At 42.1% G+C, this 17,648-nt stretch overlaps 4 protein-coding genes across 5 annotated transcripts in view; all 4 read right to left on the bottom strand.

Annotated features, from left to right (window-relative positions):
- HCF101 (ATP binding protein) overlaps window positions 1-4,507 on the bottom strand; it is a 14,984-nt gene extending 10,477 nt beyond the window's left edge. Inside the window, exons 1-3 of one of the 2 annotated variants that reach the window (XM_089927144.1) lie at window positions 3,973-4,507; window positions 1,119-1,611; window positions 1-961 (exon numbers count right to left, since the gene is read on the bottom strand). The exon at window positions 1-961 is cut by the window's left edge and continues 377 nt beyond it. The gene's annotated coding sequence lies outside the window, so the exon portion shown is untranslated. Of the gene's footprint in view, window positions 962-1,118; window positions 1,612-3,972 lie in introns of those variants that run through there. The other variant, XM_008778718.6, reaches the window with a different exon arrangement.
- On the bottom strand, window positions 1,374-4,492 carry LOC103696975 (DUF538 family protein (Protein of unknown function, DUF538)). The gene is made up of 2 exons (XM_008778719.6): window positions 3,973-4,492; window positions 1,374-1,611 (listed from the first exon to the last, which is right to left on the bottom strand). Exon 1 carries the CDS (start codon window positions 4,490-4,492, stop codon window positions 3,974-3,976), a length of 519 nt encoding a protein of 172 aa, XP_008776941.4. The 3' UTR covers window positions 1,374-1,611; window position 3,973.
- Window positions 4,508-7,645: 3,138 nt separating the features above from the next.
- On the bottom strand, window positions 7,646-9,995 carry LOC103696976 (protein SODIUM POTASSIUM ROOT DEFECTIVE 2-like). The gene is made up of 3 exons (XM_008778720.5): window positions 9,627-9,995; window positions 9,370-9,445; window positions 7,646-8,028 (listed from the first exon to the last, which is right to left on the bottom strand). The coding sequence occupies exons 1-3, from the start codon at window positions 9,828-9,830 to the stop codon at window positions 7,844-7,846; spliced, it is 465 nt and encodes a 154-aa protein (XP_008776942.2). The 5' UTR covers window positions 9,831-9,995; the 3' UTR covers window positions 7,646-7,843.
- A 6,303-nt stretch (window positions 9,996-16,298) lies between these two features.
- On the bottom strand, window positions 16,299-16,958 carry LOC148715552 (uncharacterized). Its single transcript, XM_088715180.2, has 2 exons — window positions 16,757-16,958; window positions 16,299-16,660 (listed from the first exon to the last, which is right to left on the bottom strand). The coding sequence occupies exons 1-2, from the start codon at window positions 16,956-16,958 to the stop codon at window positions 16,299-16,301; spliced, it is 564 nt and encodes a 187-aa protein (XP_088571306.2).
- Window positions 16,959-17,648: the final 690 nt, after the last annotated feature.

Raw genomic sequence — 17,648 nt, 5'->3', positions numbered from 1 at the left:
TCCAGTTCCCGACTTTTGTCACCGCTGGCTCCACGCTTTGTGAGGGCCCCACGGGGAGTCGGGCCGGGTAATCCCTTGGGCTAGCGGGCCCAGTTAAGTTGAAACGGCTCAGACCGGGACTGGTCTCGATCTCTCCAAGTCAGAATCCCGGTCTATAATTCTAGAGGATTTTAAGAACCTTTCTTTCCTCTGGAATGGATTTTCAGTGCTGCAGCAGCACGGTAACAGTATAGTTTCGTGCAAGAAACTATGCACCTGTTCACCCATAGTTCCTTCCAACTTCCCCACTTTTATTCTTCTCTTTGTTTCTTTTTGCAGGCCTGTGCATGCATGCGTGTAGTGGATTTTCAATTATACATTTAAGCAGCTCAGATTAAAATAGAATTTGTTTAGGATGAGCTGCTAATGCACACGGGCCAGAGAGATTGACACAGTAAAGGAATGAAAGCAAATGCAAATTTGCCAAGCTCGCGCTCCATGGGATGCAAGGATACAATACCATTTCCTCTTTACGGCAATGGTAGAGAAAGGGATGCATACCACAGTGAGACAACTCAAGTGCAAGATCAAAGTTCTCCTTTTAGCTCCTAGAAAGTTTCGTTTTCAGAAAATCTCGTATGCATTGCAACCTTCGACGTAGGAATTTCATCCCCATTCTCACCTTCCTGAGTGGAACCTGGGGAACTTTGTTGCTGTACTGCTCTTTGGACAGCACTATGGTACTTGAATGACCGCATGAAACCAAGATTGTTTTACCACAACAAGCTCAAATCAATTGACGAGGATATTCTTTTTCTGAAAACATAATTCACGAGGCTATTCATTTTTCATTCCCTTCTTCAGCTTCTTTGCATCAAGGTTAAAAGTGTTTTAAAGCATTTTGTCCGAGCATCCATTCAATGACCAAGCCAAGTAAACGGTGCATTGTGCATTCTACTTTTCAACGATTGATAAGTAAATTCTGTGCTCCACGAAAAAATATAGGGCTTAGTCTACAAGCCCGCCCCTGAGAGCGAAGTTGGAAAAATCGCTGTTGCCGTATCCAATGATGCTAGCGCAGTCAGAAGAATGGGTCAAGTGGGAATTGATTCGTTAAGAGTACCTCGTATTTAGCCCACTCCAATCCCCACTCCTGATCCTACCATGCAATGCAACAGCTTAATCTGAAGCAAATATTACAGATGCTATTCCCGGGTAGCTTCATTTAGGGTCCCTAGAGCATCACTCTCATTTCATAAACTCTTTACAGGTAGCGTGTAAATGCATCAGATGTCTTGGGTCGGAAACAATATGGCCCGTTTAAATGCCAGTTTGGATAGTTGCTATGCTGGCCTGTAAGTTAAGCATTCATAAAAGAAGCTCGCTGAGGAGAATAACAGAAAGATTAACAACCAGAGCCTGCTGTTATGGATCATCAAGGTCGACCAGCAACTTTCAGCCCAGCTAGTTTGGATTCCATGTCAAAGACGTGAGATGGAATGAATATGTTTTCCAGGCACGTAATGGAAACATGGACATTGCCCATCAAGGGCTTATAATGCTTAAGAATGTATCAACCACATAGAGTTATCATCATAAAATACATATCTGAGGTGTAAAGCATAGGAGCTCCTGCAAAGCAACAAGAATGGCATCAATTCACTCGAATCCAATACAGAAGATATACTCAGGAAATTCTAATAACTGACATGATCTATCAGTCAACATCAAAAACCAAACAATTACAGCAGTCAAAAATAGCAAGTGAGGTTAAAAATCTTGAAAGCTAGGAAGAGAGTGAGGAGGGACACCGAGCCAACAATCTTGAGGTATGGAGCCTCATTGCAGTCATTGCAACTGAGTAAATTTATTAGCATGACAGCACACAAACAATGTTAGAGAATGCATCTTACTGCTGATAGCAGATATCTGAGATATGTTTACTCGACTTGAGTCATCCAAAAAGGGTTTGTGATGCTTACCTGATGGCTTGATTTCAAATTAAGATGAATCAAGAAGGTTTCTTGTACATTATTCGACAACTGCTCTTTTATTCGTAGTATGAACCGTGACGAATATATAATAAAGACACTTTAGAGTAACTCCTCACACCACGCAGCTGCATAATATGATGCAGAAAAATTTTTAGTTGTTAAAGCTCCCACTTCAGTGTAGGTGCAGAAGGTCACTATTCCTGAATCAGCAAAAACCTTGGGATGCAAAGTCCAGCTTATCTATGCATCCGGGTCTGCCCTTTGGGATCCAAGAAAACTAAAATCTAAGAGTAGACTGGTTTGGTGACAATGTTTGAGTTTGGAAGGGAAAAAAAGGAAGGTTTGTTGGATAGAGAAGGTAAAATTGCAATACTAAAGAGCTTTAGGCATGGGCCTAAAGAAAGCAAGTTCTGGTTTTCAGGTTTTGATTTATAGTGTTTGCTGAAGGAAGCAGGGGTATGCAATTATGTGAATGAATTTAATGGCTCAGTACAAAATACTTAAAAGTGGATTACTTGCGTAACCTGACCCAACTTGACTGAATTCATCCACCTTTACTCAGAAAAAATCATAGCAGAAGCATGTCCTTTTTGTATTCTCATTCTATTACTGCTCAAATTTTGCTATGATAACTAAAGCTGATGGAGAGAACTGAAACTATCAATAGTCGATATATGTAGAGATTTTCATAAACTACAGTACAAAAATTAGAAAGGCACATTAGAGCCCTGTTTATAAGTCATGGACAAGGGTTGTTCTGTTCATTCTCTTTTTATTTATCACTTTCTGTTCATGTGTTGGAAGCCTTTTGTCTTCTTCTCTTTTGTCATTTTATGAAATAGTTGTTTCATAGGAAAAGGTCATTTCACAGAAGCATTCCTAAGATGTATGTATGGTTAACCCATCAAAATCATTTGCAGTGGTTATTTGGGCATTGATTTTGAGGATGTCAATGAAGATTATGAAGGCCATTTATTTCCAGAATGCTAGTGCTGCAATCAACTTCTTTTGTCAGCCCAATATACCTTAATTATTAAGTTTGCTTTAAAAAATGAGTGCACCAGTGATTAATTATACAGGTTATTCAAGCCTCCATCATGACACCTGGTTTTCTGCAGAAACCTAAATGAGGAAAAGTCACTTACACAATTACAGTACCCTCAATTAAACCAGAGCTAGTTCCTTCAATGATGAAGAAGAAAAACAAATGATGGAACAAACAAAGTTTCAAGTAAACCCTCTATAAAATGTTTAAGTAACAGATAAGCAGGAGTAGAAAATATAGAAATTTTGGTCAAGTATTATCTAAAAGAGGATATAGGCAGAACTAAAGAAAAGAAAAGGAGAGAAACTATAGAATTTAGTCTGCATTATCTTAAAAAGGATCGGGTAAAAATCAAGAACAAACTTAAACTAAACTCTTTCTTCTTTTTTTTAGTTTCATAATAAACACCTAAAATATGGAAAACATTTTCCATATCTGCTGGAACATTCAAATTCTTGTCTGATTAACTGTAAGCTTGTAAAAACTTGCTTGTAGCATGATCAGATTTTCATTGGCAGCTTTTGAGATTAATACAATGCAATCCATAATCTAACTAAACTTAAATTCTTCATAATTCGTTACAACCATGGGAAGAAATCATTAAAGACTACTCGGTTATAATAAAAATAAACTCAAATTCATCTTAGCTCGTCACAACCATGGCAGTTTTTGAGAATAAGTATTTCAAATCAAAAGTACCTTCCACCCAAGAACTTGGATGAAACAATCTAGTTGAACACCAAAACGATGACCAAATAATTAAAGTTAGAGATCCACGAGACAAGAAAATCCTAGCTTTCAGATTAGAGTCATCTAATCGCAACCAAAGGCTCAAGAAATGCAAGCCTTTTCCCAAATTAAACAACAGGAAAAAAAAAAACAAAACAAAACAGTGAAAGAACAAGACGCAAAATATGACATTATCAAAATCCTAACAAAGGGTATCTAACCTACCTCAAGATGACGCCTTTCTTGGACTCCGGCCCTCGCAGTCGGGGCTCTCGCCAAAATTCCGGGAAGGATACTTGGCGGAGGTGACGCCGACCTCGAACACGAGATCGTCGCCGGAGGACCGGATGCCGGTGATGGACCACCACCGAAAGAAGGCTCGGACCCGGATCCCGTTGACCTCGGAGATCCGGCGGTCGTTGAGCTTGCCAGTGATCCTGGAAGAGTAGGCAGCGAGGTAGTTGTCCGGGGGAAGCGTGATACGGCAGTGGTCGTCGAGATCGACGGCGAAGACGCCAGAGGTGCGGTTGAGGGAGTAGCCACAGACGTTGGTGGGGAGGAGCCCGACGGGGAAGCCGCTGCTCTTGAGCTCGTCATAGGCGGAGCTAGGATTAGGGTTAAGCTTAAGGTTAGGGTTACGGTTAGGGTTAGGGTTACGGTTAGGGTTAGGGTTTAGGGAACGGGAGGGATGTGGGAGAGAGAAGAAGAGGAGGGAGAGGAGGAAGAGAAGGGATCTGGCGGCCATCTTCCGTGAGGGAACGAAGGATCCCTGGCCAATTTCTTCCATTATATTATATCATAACATACGGAAAAGCCGTTAGTTACCGGAGGAATGTGTGGATTGATATACACACGCCCTTTTCTCTAACACAATACCCTTATTTTGGAATTTGAAAATTTTGCATATAAACCCACGTCAAAGGTTAAAATAAAAGTAAACCTTTCATTGCCTTTTTTTTTTTTTTTTAATACTTGGTTGTAACTTTGTCCAACGTTAACCAATAACAAAAGAAAAATTATATCTTTGGGCTACTATATAGTTCAAAAAATAAAGAAACAAGCTAGAGAATATGATTGCTCCAGGCATCAACACATAAATTTTCTTAAACTCTTCCGAGCCTTTTGACCATGCATTTTTCAAAGAAAGAAAGAAATCTCTATTGTGATATTATTAATCATTAATAAATGCATGTAATCATTTTAACTTTTTAAATAATTACTCTACTCTTATTTTTTTCTTTTTAGTTCCAAAATTATTTGAATTAGCTTTCGATTCCCATACTAAGCGACAACTTATCCTAATAAGACATTTTTAAAATGGTTGAGAGCATAATAACTAATTTTATATTAATAATGATAAATTGTTTTAAGTAATTGGCTATGGTAAACATCTCCATCTCAATAGAAATTGACTAATATTGACATCGAGTGCCCCCACATGATATCTAGGGCATAGATTCTTATTATTTCAATTGATATAGACTATTATATTATAAACTACTAATTGACATGATCCTACTATATTCATTAAGATTATGATAATATATCAATCAAATTCTTTTCAAGCATTAATATTTTAAATATATTTTATACAAATATAAATAATAAAATATAAAAATATTTAATCTTAAATTTATTATATTGATCAAGATATGAATATCTCGAATTGTATAAAATGTGAGATGTTTTCATAATTTTCTACATTTACATATATACTGGTCAAGATATTGATTCATCTCACTGTAGGTTAGAATGGTCACTCATTAAGATAGGCTACAATCTTTGTATTTAGAAATCTTAGTAGTGACATAATACTATGCAAGAAGCCAAGAATACCACAAAAGAAGTATGTCTCTCTAATAACAAGGTTAGATGGGGGGTTAGATGCCAAAATGTCTAACTTAGGAGTATCTAGTATAAAGAGAGTACAGATATCGACGTTAATTTTCTTTAAATATATTTATGTATCCGACCAAATGGAGCCCCCAGCTCTCCACCCAAGTCACAGAGGAGCTGCCACCACGTCGCAAGTGCAAAGAATCGATGGATGTTTATTCACTCAATTCAAGGTCCAAGTTTCCGGGTTCTTTTAAGGATACATCTTGTGTACGAGCTACAAATAGTTTAACACGTGGTATCATTAAATGAACAGGTGTCACGCGCTAGCCACCTTTTAAAGCTTTATACAGATCGAATTCGCGAGGTTCTTTTGACCTCGATTTTTTTGGGGGGGGAGGGGGGTTGGGTGGGGGGTGAAAGGCAAAATTAGAAATTGGACACCCATAAACACCAAATCTTTCTAATAAGATTGTAAAAGACCAGATTTACAGCCTTTCTTAGCAGCACCACCGCAGCTAAAATTTATTTTCTTTTGTGTATTTTTATATATTAGTTCATAAAATATTTCATATCTATATTTATATTTCGATCTGTATCACATGTTGTTTAAATATCTTTCAAATTAAATATCTTTCAAACTAACATGTATGTGAACTGCAACTACCAGTCAACCATCATCATGCATCATGTGGGGGCATGCTTCTTAATATCGACAATTTGTTAATTCCAATGCTTGGGTTATAGTGCTTAAAAGGTTTTTTTTTTTTTGCCTCCTTTTTTTATATGTATGCAGCGAATGCTAGATTTGTATACGTTCTTTAAGGTCTACTTGGATAATTTTGCTTGATCCATAGGGGGTTCAGATTGTACCTTTCGTGCAAAAAACGATCAATCTATTTTTTCATATGTGCACTGTCAGATCAAATAATAACTACTACAAGATCTATGCAGGTAGATGAAGGAGAAAGTTTAGAGTGTTTTGAGATCTGTACGAAGAATGATCTAACGATTGACATCATGAAAGAAGATTAATCATTCTTTCTCGTGAAAGATACAACCGGAATCCATACATAGGATATAGGTTGATCTAGGCTTTCCATTCTTTAATGTCGGAAATTATGTTCCTTTTAGAGATCAGGCTGGACATGAAATCCTTTAATGCGGGAAATCTCATGGAAATCCACACTTACACGGTGTTTACACTACCTTCATTGCAATTAATCAAAAAGGGAGTCCTTTTTATAAATATGAACCATAGCCCACCATGAAATAATGTTATACTATGGTGTGTGCTGTCCTACTGCAAGCAAGGAAATTAAAACCATTGTGAGCATTCATTAGCATCCACTTCGAAAGGAAAAACGCTATCCATTAAAATTGCTTTCATGTCATTAGGCTCGGTAGAAGAATAAGATTATCCCTACAAGTTTTGTTCATGTTACTGTTTCTCCCAACAAAGCCCAAGCCCAATATGAACGAACCAGGCCCAGGCCTATGCATGATACATGATTTCTTTTTGATTAAAGTGACATAAAAAGCCCGTCTCAGTAATATTTTCTCCGATGTACTTCCTCTTCCTGACGTTCTTCAATCTGAGAGTGCCATGGTTTTTAGCTCAAAATGGAACAATAGGATAGTTACTCAGCTGTGAAATTGCTTTTTATCATTATACTCAGCTGTGAGACTTCTATCATTATACTTGATGCGAAAACCATTGCTTTTTGGCTCGGCCGCCTTAATGCGAAAACTTCGACGGGGTTGAGGTCGCATGTTAAAAGGAGAAATTATACCCTACACGGCATGCACCGTGTTGGTCATGCACGCCGCCAATCACATCTGTTTATTTCTATAGCGGTGCACTGAAACGAGCACTCAAGCAGTTGTGATTGGCAGTATGCACAGCCATGTAGCGCACGACGTGTAGGATATAATTTCTCTATGCTAGAGCCAGATTAGATCAAAAAATTGACGGAGATGCCTCGCAATGGCGGTATAAGCTCCTATAAAGCAACACATCAGACGATATTCCTAGCTTAGAGGATGCCAAACAATTGTTCTCTGCTTGTAATCCTATAGTAGCAATATATATTTTTCCATGTCCCCAAATAAAATATGGAGGGGAAATATGTGAAAAATCTAACTTCATCAACAAACGCAGGACAAGATAGGTGAGGCAACGATCAGGTGCAATGTTCTAGAGAGGTGGCTCTGCCTATTTGCATAGAATTTATAACATCCACAGAAGTAGTTGATCGATTCAGTGAGAGCTTGAAGACTGTGTGTTGGTGCCTTGATCAAACGATGCACTTTTTGATGACTCACGGGCCACCCATAGCTCTGCGAACTTGACCTTGGAGACACTCTCCAAGACCTCAAAAGGAGTGATGTCCCCCATCACAACCACCTTTTTGCTCTCCAAGTCTACTTCAAAGGAGGTCACTCCTATAGTGAGAAAAAAAAAGAGAGTTAATGAGAGAGCGAGGGATATAATAATTTAGTTTTCCACTACTTCTGATGGTCACACGCATGGATCTCTCATTGCCTTCTTTTAAGTTCTTGATAAAATTTAAGAAGTTGTTCTTAAGGAGTTGCTCGCTAGAAGTCCACAAGTTCATGCTACTTGAGACTTCAAGGAGTCATCTACCTTCCCAATGGGATTGATTTCTCTCTAGCTTCCTTGAATTATCCCCTTATTCCAATGACTCCATGTGATGCTATGTACTTTAAGGCAATAGAGCCCTTGCCATTGATGAAATCATGAAATACATTATTAAGACCCTCATAAGAATTTTCAATGTAGGAGCTGAAAATGGAATTGGATCGAAGGGATAATTATTTCAAACAAAAAAGAAAAAGAAAGTGCAAGCATTTTAATCTATCATATTCTTGGGTTTTTTAGATTCAAAAAGGACTTCTAAGCTTGTAGGAAGCTGCAGATCTTGCATGTAAAAGAGGAAAAAATAATCTTAAAAAATATAAGACTGAATTGAGAAACAGGTATGTTAGAGAAGATATTCGCATTCCCAATTATTTTTACTACATCACTCTGAAATCATCAATTGGAAGAAAATCTAAATCTTAGCACGCAATGTAGGTGCCACTTGACATTTATATGAGAAATTTAATTGTTAAATCTGAAGGGACAAGTTCATGAGAGTCCTGTATGTTTCACATGCTCCCTGTTCAGTAATTTTCTATATCACACATCCTATATGTGGTAATTGAATTAGCTTCAGAACTACATGTACTCAAAGATAATAAATTCATTTCACTAATGCAAGTAATTTTTTGTTCACAATAAATTGTACAGCAAATAATTCTTAAAACCTTATAAAGGATGTTCTCAAGAAGTAAGAAATTCGATACAATCCGACATTACTCCTTGACCCTTTCCATCTGTTCCTCAGGACTTTGATTCATTTAAATGCCAGCAGATATGATGAAAGAATGGAGAGACTTCTAAGAAACCCTGATTTCACAAACTTATCTAACATTTTGAAGTGATAAATATGAAAACCAAACAGTACTATACAATGCGTGCTGATCTTCCCATATTTACTTCAAATTTCATCTTTCCCCTCTCTCTATATATAATTGTTCATGATAGCATAACCTTCCTGTTAATTAGTAGGTCTGTAGATGAAACAGTAGTCCTATATGTTTGAGTTTTATATCACTCATATGCTTTATGCTTAGAGATTGTAGATTATTATAATAGATGTGAGATTCCACTCCTTTCACAGGAAAAATAAAAGGAAAGAAGCAGAAAAATCTTGCTCATACCTTCCATCTTTGAGATGTGTTTCTCCACTTTTCTTGCACAGCCGTAGCAATGCATTGACACTCTTAAAACTACAGTCTGCATAAATGAAAAGCATGGGATTACAGTGAGTGACGAAAAGGTAGAAGAAAAATAATAATAATAGTAAGCTTGCTTCTTCTACTCTGAAATATCTTCTGCTAGGAGAAGATTTTAAGAAGGAAGTAGTATGAATACTGAAACTAATGTAAATCTAAACATAATAAAGAACAAAGATTGCCTTAGGCTCGAGATGAAAAGCCAGTGTCTTGCTTCCATCAACAGTCTCTCCAAGCTTTAACGTCTGTTCTACATGACTTTTCATCAGAGCTTTTCTCTCAAGATTGTCTTCTTCTTCTTCCATGGGATTCATGCAAAGACAAGAATTTGGATAGTTTGAAAGAGAGAAAAAATCCAAAAACCTGTGAAAGCCTAGCCTCCCCATTAGACTCAGAACTACCACACTGCAAAGCTCGAAAGAACCCAATACCCTGACACAAGAACCTCCCTGTATTCCTCTGGGTAGAACACCTTTCGGAAGGGCTAATTCCTAGGAACCCCACGAAAGACCAAACTTACATGACTGAGCAAGTTAAGTGAGAAGACACACACACATACATGGTCCCATCTCATAGTTAAATTCTCCAAAAGAAAACAATATCAAAGTGGTCCAACCAGTAAACCTCACTTGTGACTGGTTTTCTTCATCTGACCATCCTCCAAGTAATAAATGCATGGCAACTTCCAGCAAAAGGATGTCAGCGTCAAATTCTGGTTGCCGGCAGACAGGCGGGTGCAACGCCCAAGCGACTAGGTGCTCAAGAAGAAACAAGAGTCAAATAATCAAGATATTTATTATTCGGGGGTGGGGCAATTAAATCTCTCCACTGAAGAATAAACAAGCTATTTCACGGATTAATGTGGGAATCTATAGCTTGAGAGCATGTGAATGGTTAGCCAAAGAGTGGAAGGAAAATATTTACAGGTGAGTTTGGTAAGAATTCTTATGATAAAGTTGGTGGTATCATACAATATTAATGTTACGTAATGCATGCGCCAATTAAGTTCTTCTGGACGTCATCTAGTAGGACCCTTAAAGGCTTGAATTATTGCCATAGAAGCACCCAATTATGTGTCGCATACAATTGCAATGAAGAGAACTATAGTTAAGTATGAATTGGCCTGCCAACCATTACACAAATGACAGAGAAAAACGCCGATAAATTTAGTCTTAATACGTATGCAAATATGGCAGATATGTTGACAGTGAACAAGATCTGCAGGTATGCATACATAAGAATGGGTACATATATATATATATATATATATATGGTCATCTTCATGGCTCCATATTTAAGATTAATCTTGGATAGATGCTAAACTTGCAATTCTCTCACTTGAAATTTTGGATAATGGTGCCAATTTACTTCTTAGGCATGATACGTTTGGGTCTAACATAGTCCGGCACCTCCTGAACATTAAAGTAGTTGAATAGTTCTGAACATCAAGGCATCTTCTCTGTCTGAGGTTGGCAACCTTCAACTCAAGGAAGACCACCAAGGGAGCTGGTGGGTGGAGGATTCCTGTGGAAAAAGGAAGCAGACCATTCGAGGAAAACGTGACAAGAGGCACTTTTGAGCACTGTGGGCGGTACATACAGCTTCATCCTTTGATTAACTAACAAATTCAAATATTTATTTATTTATTTATTTGAAGAGTGTAAGGCAAGAGCATTTCCTTTATCTTCTCTCTGCAAGTTCATGGGCCCTCCTTTCTCACGCTCTCATGGGATGAAGGTTCTTGCGGAGGTCATGTTATTCGCGTGTGACGGTGTGAGTCACACGCACCTCGCTTGGTAATAAAAAGAGAAGAGATGGAGCACTGGGGCCTTTTTGCCAAGAAATTATTGGCCGGACTAGGTCCGCCGCTCAGCTAGTGGATCAACCCAACTGCGAAGCAAAATGCACGAAGATAGATGAAAAAAAAAAAAAAAAAGAGCTCCATACATGTAGATTCGTACATGTTGCATCGCGGTTGGATCAGCTCAAGACTTGGTCTGACTAAAAAGTTCGCCTTTTTGGCCCATATATGCATGCTTGCAAGGTTGTCGCTCCACTGGATCAGCTGAAAAATCCGCTATGGGCATACTAATTAATCCAAACTCCAAGCTAAGCGAGCTGAAATCGATCATAGAATGCCATTTTTTCACCATCATATGTATTCATGAGATCATCTAATGAAACTCTTTAGAGCTAAGCCAAGAAAGAGGAAACAAGAAGGCGAGAGACATTAGTCAAGGCAGAAATAAGTATTTTGATGTTTGTCATAGCCGGATGTTAGCGTGTGCTCCATCCTACTCTGATTCCATCTTTTTATTTCTTATATAAGGAAGCAGGTCCAGACATCATATGAGGTGGTGCTTTAGGTTGCACCATGACACCTCAATCAAGGGCGGCCCTCAAATTCAACCTGAATTGGTTTGCCTGGCCTTTAGCTTTTTCAGTCTGAGCTAAATGTGGGTCAAAATTGCGAGTTAGATCCATATATAGGTTGGATGTGGCGCAAATCTCACACCTGATTCAATTCATGAGGTTAAGGTTTTACTTGAATCTGGGTTGGGCCAAGTCATGTTTTGATCTCGTTGCAAAGTTTCCAAGAACACTACCAATTTTGTTCCCATACCATTAACCTCCAAATGAGACATTCAAACTTCGTACCCTGTTCACTGCTCCACTTGTTCGGTGGTAATTCCATGCTTAGGCTTAACAGATCCACTGAGAATTGGCTGAATGTGTAAATATATAAATATAAAATAATATATTTTTCTTGTTGACTATGAATTTTATACTATAATTTATGTTTGAGTTATCAAGATAGATAAATAATATAAATAGCACAAATTTTTAGCTAGAGTCGGATGAAAAAATGGGTGGGCAAATAGAAAGGAGTCGCCGATTTCAGGCTTGTAGAAGGAATCAATGAGGCGAATTGCCCCCTAACTATAGATCATATCCACCGGACGAGAAACTCAATTCCACACTGCTACTGAGTCGTCGGACTTATCCACCTCAGGGATTCGTGGAATTTCCTTTTCTCACATAATTTAATTGAAGAAACGGTTTCATCAAACTTCTAATCTACACTCTCGTTTTTCATATTATGCTCTACCCTTTTGCATACCACTACATATCAAATTACATCCTATTTCTAGTTTAGCAAATTATGTAATCAACTAGCCATGACTCAATACTTTTCGAAGCTACATTCTGATCCAAACACCCATGCAAGTGCATATATATTCACCTTCAAATTGTTGGGAAGCAGTGACCGATAATAGCGGCAATGCAACAGACAAGGTGCTGAAATAGGAGCATGGTATACAGCTTGGTATCAAAATAATGTATCTCGCAATATAGTGATATCATTCTAAACAGCCGCAATTCCAGAAGGAGTCCAGTTTTTGCTCCTTAAAAAGCTGGGCCGGATTATGAGGGAGCGGGGTCCACGCAAGGCCCCATGACTTGTCGGGTAAACACTGGACGCGAGAGCACGGTAGTTTATTTAAGAAAAAATTATAGTAACGTTCCTTCACTGCCTTAGCGTTAAAAAATTCCAAACCAATCCTTTAAGTCTCCAAATCCTTCCAGGGTGATCATCCAGCCCCCATCCAGAAAACACCATTAGCTTGCCATTTCAAATGATCAAAATACCCTCACCCTCTTTAGACATCTATGAATGTCCTTTGATTGTGCGGATGCATAGAGTTCAGAGCATTTTGTGACATGTGCAAAGGGCGATCCTTTTTTTTTTTTTTTAGCAAAAATGGTTACTCATTCATATAAGTCTAACCTGAGTACAACCATCTAAATCACGTGAAAGTAAAGACAACAAAGGAGAAGAAACATCTGATCCGAACGTCCACAAAAAATCCCCGGAGTGCCGAGCGACATAGAAGGCGACCCAGTCTGCAGCCCTGTTCGCCTCCCTAAACACATGAACAGCCTGAAAGCCGCCCATCGACTGAGCCATTCTGCATGTCTCCCGGATAAGGGGGTGACCATCACCATACCTGTCCACCTCCTGGATCCAGTCGATCACCACCGCTGAGTCCCCCACAAGATGCACCCGCTCCACACCAAGCATCTGCCTGGCATAGGATAACCCCTCCCAGACAGCTCGCAGCTCTGCCCCAACAATAGTGAGCCCAGGTGTCCGGCGCCCACCTTCAGCAAGCATCCTACCATAGTGGTCTTTGATCACAAAACTAATCCCTCCAGTCACGCGATCCGCTGACTTGCTGCCGTCGAAATTTACTTTGAGATAGCCAAGGGGTGGGGGTACCCAAGAAACAAGGGCAAAACGGGGCGCTGAAATAGCGTGAGTACTCCAGGTGTCCCTGGCTATCCCAGAGGAAATTACAACGGAAATCGCAATAACCTCCCTCGCGTGACGCGCCGCTCTGTCTACCACCATCCACGGAGGCGACCGCCTCCCCTCAAAAATACCAGCATTCCTGTCCAGCCATATATGGTAGGACAGGTACGCCCTAAGGATCCCATCCTCAACAGATCTAGGACTCCTCATGGAATCTCTCAATAGCTGCACCAGGTCCTGTGCCGAGCCCACCGAGTCTGGTAGTGGGGCTGGTGACCTTCGCCATATCTCATAGGCCCTGGGGCACTGCAGAAGGACATGTTCGATGGTCTCCTCAGTATCACCACATGCCTCACAGTACTGAGGGACCCGCATACCGCGCCGGACTAATAAACTCCTGGTCGGAAGGCATCCCCAAGCCACCTTCCAGATGGAAAGTGCCACTCAGGGATGAATCCGAAGCCTCCATATCCAACCACCCGCAATCTGTCGGCCTGGCTCCCTACTGAACAGGGCGTGAAGATCTCTGACCCTCACTCGTGACTGTCCCGTCGCTCTCCACACTAATCTGTCAGACCCCCCTGGGGACTGGCAAAGACAAGACCAACTCCGCCAACTGCTCCCCAAATGCCTCCCGAATCAACCCCACCCTCCAGCAGCCCCTCTCAGAGTCCAGTAGATCGCTGACCCTGCGCCCTGATAATCTCGCCGAGTCCACCAAGGTCAGCAAGCGACAGATCGGCCACTCGGTCACCCAGCTGTCTTCCATCACATCAATAGAGCGACCGTCCCCAATGGCCCATCTGATCTTCGGGAGCACCACCATAGCCCTAACACACACCTCCCTCAAGACTGGGGAATGATGACGCCCAGCTCGCACCCCAAGTCCCAACCCTCCATACTTGGCCCTCATCAAAAAGGACCACATACTCTCGGGCTCCAACACAAATCTAGCAACATGCCTCGCCGCTAGTGCCTCCCGCCTCGCCACCAAAGACTGCACCCCCAGACCACCTACGCTGATCGGCTGGCACACAACCTCCCACGTCAGCAAATGGATACCACCTCTACCACTGCTCCTCCCCCAGATAAACTCCCTGAAAAGTTGCTCAAGGGATCTCAGAACTGACACCGGGATCACGGCATGGGACAGAAATTAGATGGGGACTAATGTAAGAACTGAGCGAACCAAGGTAATCCTACCCATCATGAAGAGTGAGTGTATCTGTCACCCCTCTAACCTGCGTCTGATGCTAAGCTCAAGAGAGGTGCAGTCCCAAGTCCTCAACCGTCGACCGCAGAGTGGGATCCCCAAGTATGTCATCGTACCCGCCTGCTCACCCACCCCCAGTATCTCCAATATGGAGTGCTTCACCGCCACTCTAGTCTTCGGGCTAAACATAACAGACGATTTGGACAAGTTGACTCGCTGACCCGACACAACACAATAATCCCGAAGGACCTGACTTATCATCCGGGCCTCCTGCCTAGACGACTTGGCTAAAAGCAAGCAATCATCAGTGAAGAGCAGGTGAGAGATCGCAGGGGCCCCCACCACCGGTCTGTAAACCTCCAACTCCTGACTGGCCACCACCGCCTGCCGAAGAGATCTAGACAGCGCATCCGCACATATAATGAACAGCAGTGGGGAAAGTGGGCATCCCTGGCGCAACCCACCAGATGACTCAAAAAAGCGGGACGGCGTACCGTTCACCAGAATAGCAAAAGAAGAAGCACTAATGCAGCCCATGACCCACCTGATCCATATCTCATGAAACCCATATCCCCGCAAAGACTGCTGCACAAAGTCCCACCTCATCCTGTCATAGGCCCTCTCCATGTCAAGCTTGATCCCCATCAAGCTTCTCCTCATCGGCGCCCTTCCAAGGTCAAACATAAACTCCTGGGCAATGAGTACATTGTCAGATATACTCCGCCCCTCCAAGAAAGCCCCTTGCTCTGGGCTGATGAGCCTAGGAAGAACACCCCTCAACCTGACAGCAAGAATCTTCGTCGTGACTTTGTACAGAGTCGTACAAAGGCTAATCGGACGAAAATGACTCGGCTCCGAAGCATCTAGCCGCTTTGGTAACAAGGTGATGAACGTCTGCTGCCACTCAACCGCCATCACAGCCGAGCTGAAAAACTGCTGTATGGCCTCCGTCACGTCACGTCCAACTATCATCCAATATCTTTGAAAGAACACCGGTGGAAATCCATCCGACCCCGGGGCCTTGCCCCCCCCCCCGAGGGACCACACCGCCTCCCTGATCTCCCTCTCCGAAATCGGCCTAATCAGAACTGAAGTCTCCTCCTCTGTAACCCCGTCCACTGGCAGCGGAATATCTGCTAGACTCGCACCTGCCGACTGCTCTATCCACCTGGCCCTAAAGAAACTCACCAAAATCCTCTGGATCATATCCGGATCCTCCGACTGCTGCCCATCCTCACCTCTGATAGCTCTAATCCGATTCTGATGCCTTCTAATCACTGTCGCCTGGTGGAAAAATCTGGTATTTCTATCCCCCTCCATGATCCACTATACCCTCGCCTTCTGTCTCCAGAATATCTCCTGCTGTCTGAGAAGGGCATCATGCAGAGCCAATAAAGATTTGAGCTCCCCTACCTCCTCATCCAGAAGCCCCCCTCCTCGAACCTCCTGAGCCTGTAATCTAGCAATGGTCACCTCTGACTCCTCAATCCTACTAAAAATATTCCCCACTTCCTCCCGGTTCCACCTCCTCAGTCGCCTCCTCGCCAACTCCAGTCTGCAGGAAACCCGATACATGGGATCACCCCTAACTGGGATGCTCCATGCCTCCCTCACCACCTCCCATGATTGCGGATAGCAAAGCCACAGCTTCTCGAATCTGAAGGGGGGATGCACTGGGGTGTATGCATCTGTACACACCAATAAAGGGCAATGATCGGACGCAATCCTGGGTAAATGCCTCACTCGGTGATCCAAAAACCTCTGGACCTACCCAGCTGTCGCACAGGCTCTATCCAGTCTCTCCCAAACTCTAGCACCACCCTGCTGATTGTTGCACCATGTAAATCTCGGGCCCGCAAATCCCAGATCTATCAGTTCATTAGCAGTCAAGAAATCCTGAAACTCCTTCACCTTCCTCTCATAAGAGAAAGGCTTGCCCCTCATCTTCTCCTGAGGATCAACCATACAATTGAAGTCACCAGCCATCATCAAAGGATAACCCTGACAAATCAACTACGATGCTTCCTCCCAAAGCCTCCGTCTCTCCCTGAAATCAGTGCTAGCATACACCGCTGCAAGGACCCAAGGGGCACTAGTACCCTTCGAGATCACCATGATCACCTCTTGGTCACAAACATGAAAGATGTCCAATCTGAAAGATCCCTGCTTCCAAGTGACAATAATGCCACCCGACAGCCCATGAGACTCCACTGCGTAGAATCCCCACGATCTGGGAATCGCTCTTCTAGCCTTCTGTAGGCTCCTCCCGGACAAGCGGGTCTCAAATAGCACACAGATGTCTGGACTATGCTGCTGCACAATCCTGCGAAAAGCCGGGGCAAAGGAAGGCTTCCCCGCACCACGGCAATTCCATAGGAGAACTTTCATTGATCACTCATGGGAGTATCACAACCCACTACCCCAGGGTTCCAATCATGAAACACCGCCTCATCCGTACTCCCGCCACTAGCCAAGTCTCCTAGTAACACCCTCTTCGCTACTGCCTTCAGTTGGCTCAAAACCAGATGATGATCATCTCCACATTCAGGCTGTACCACATGGCTAAAGCAAGAGGACTTCACATGGTCATTTGAACCCCCTACCACAGCCCCCCTCTGCCCACTGTCAGCCTCCAAACTGAAGCCCCAAGCCCCCTCAGCACACCTAGCATGCTCC

The sequence above is a fragment of the Phoenix dactylifera genome, chromosome 1, assembly GCF_051530095.1.
Source record: "Phoenix dactylifera cultivar Ajwa chromosome 1, Ajwa_hap1_PhDact_Kaust_v1.1, whole genome shotgun sequence".
NCBI classification, from domain to species: domain Eukaryota; kingdom Viridiplantae; phylum Streptophyta; class Magnoliopsida; order Arecales; family Arecaceae; genus Phoenix; species Phoenix dactylifera.
This window is presented reverse-complemented; position numbering and strand designations above follow the sequence as displayed.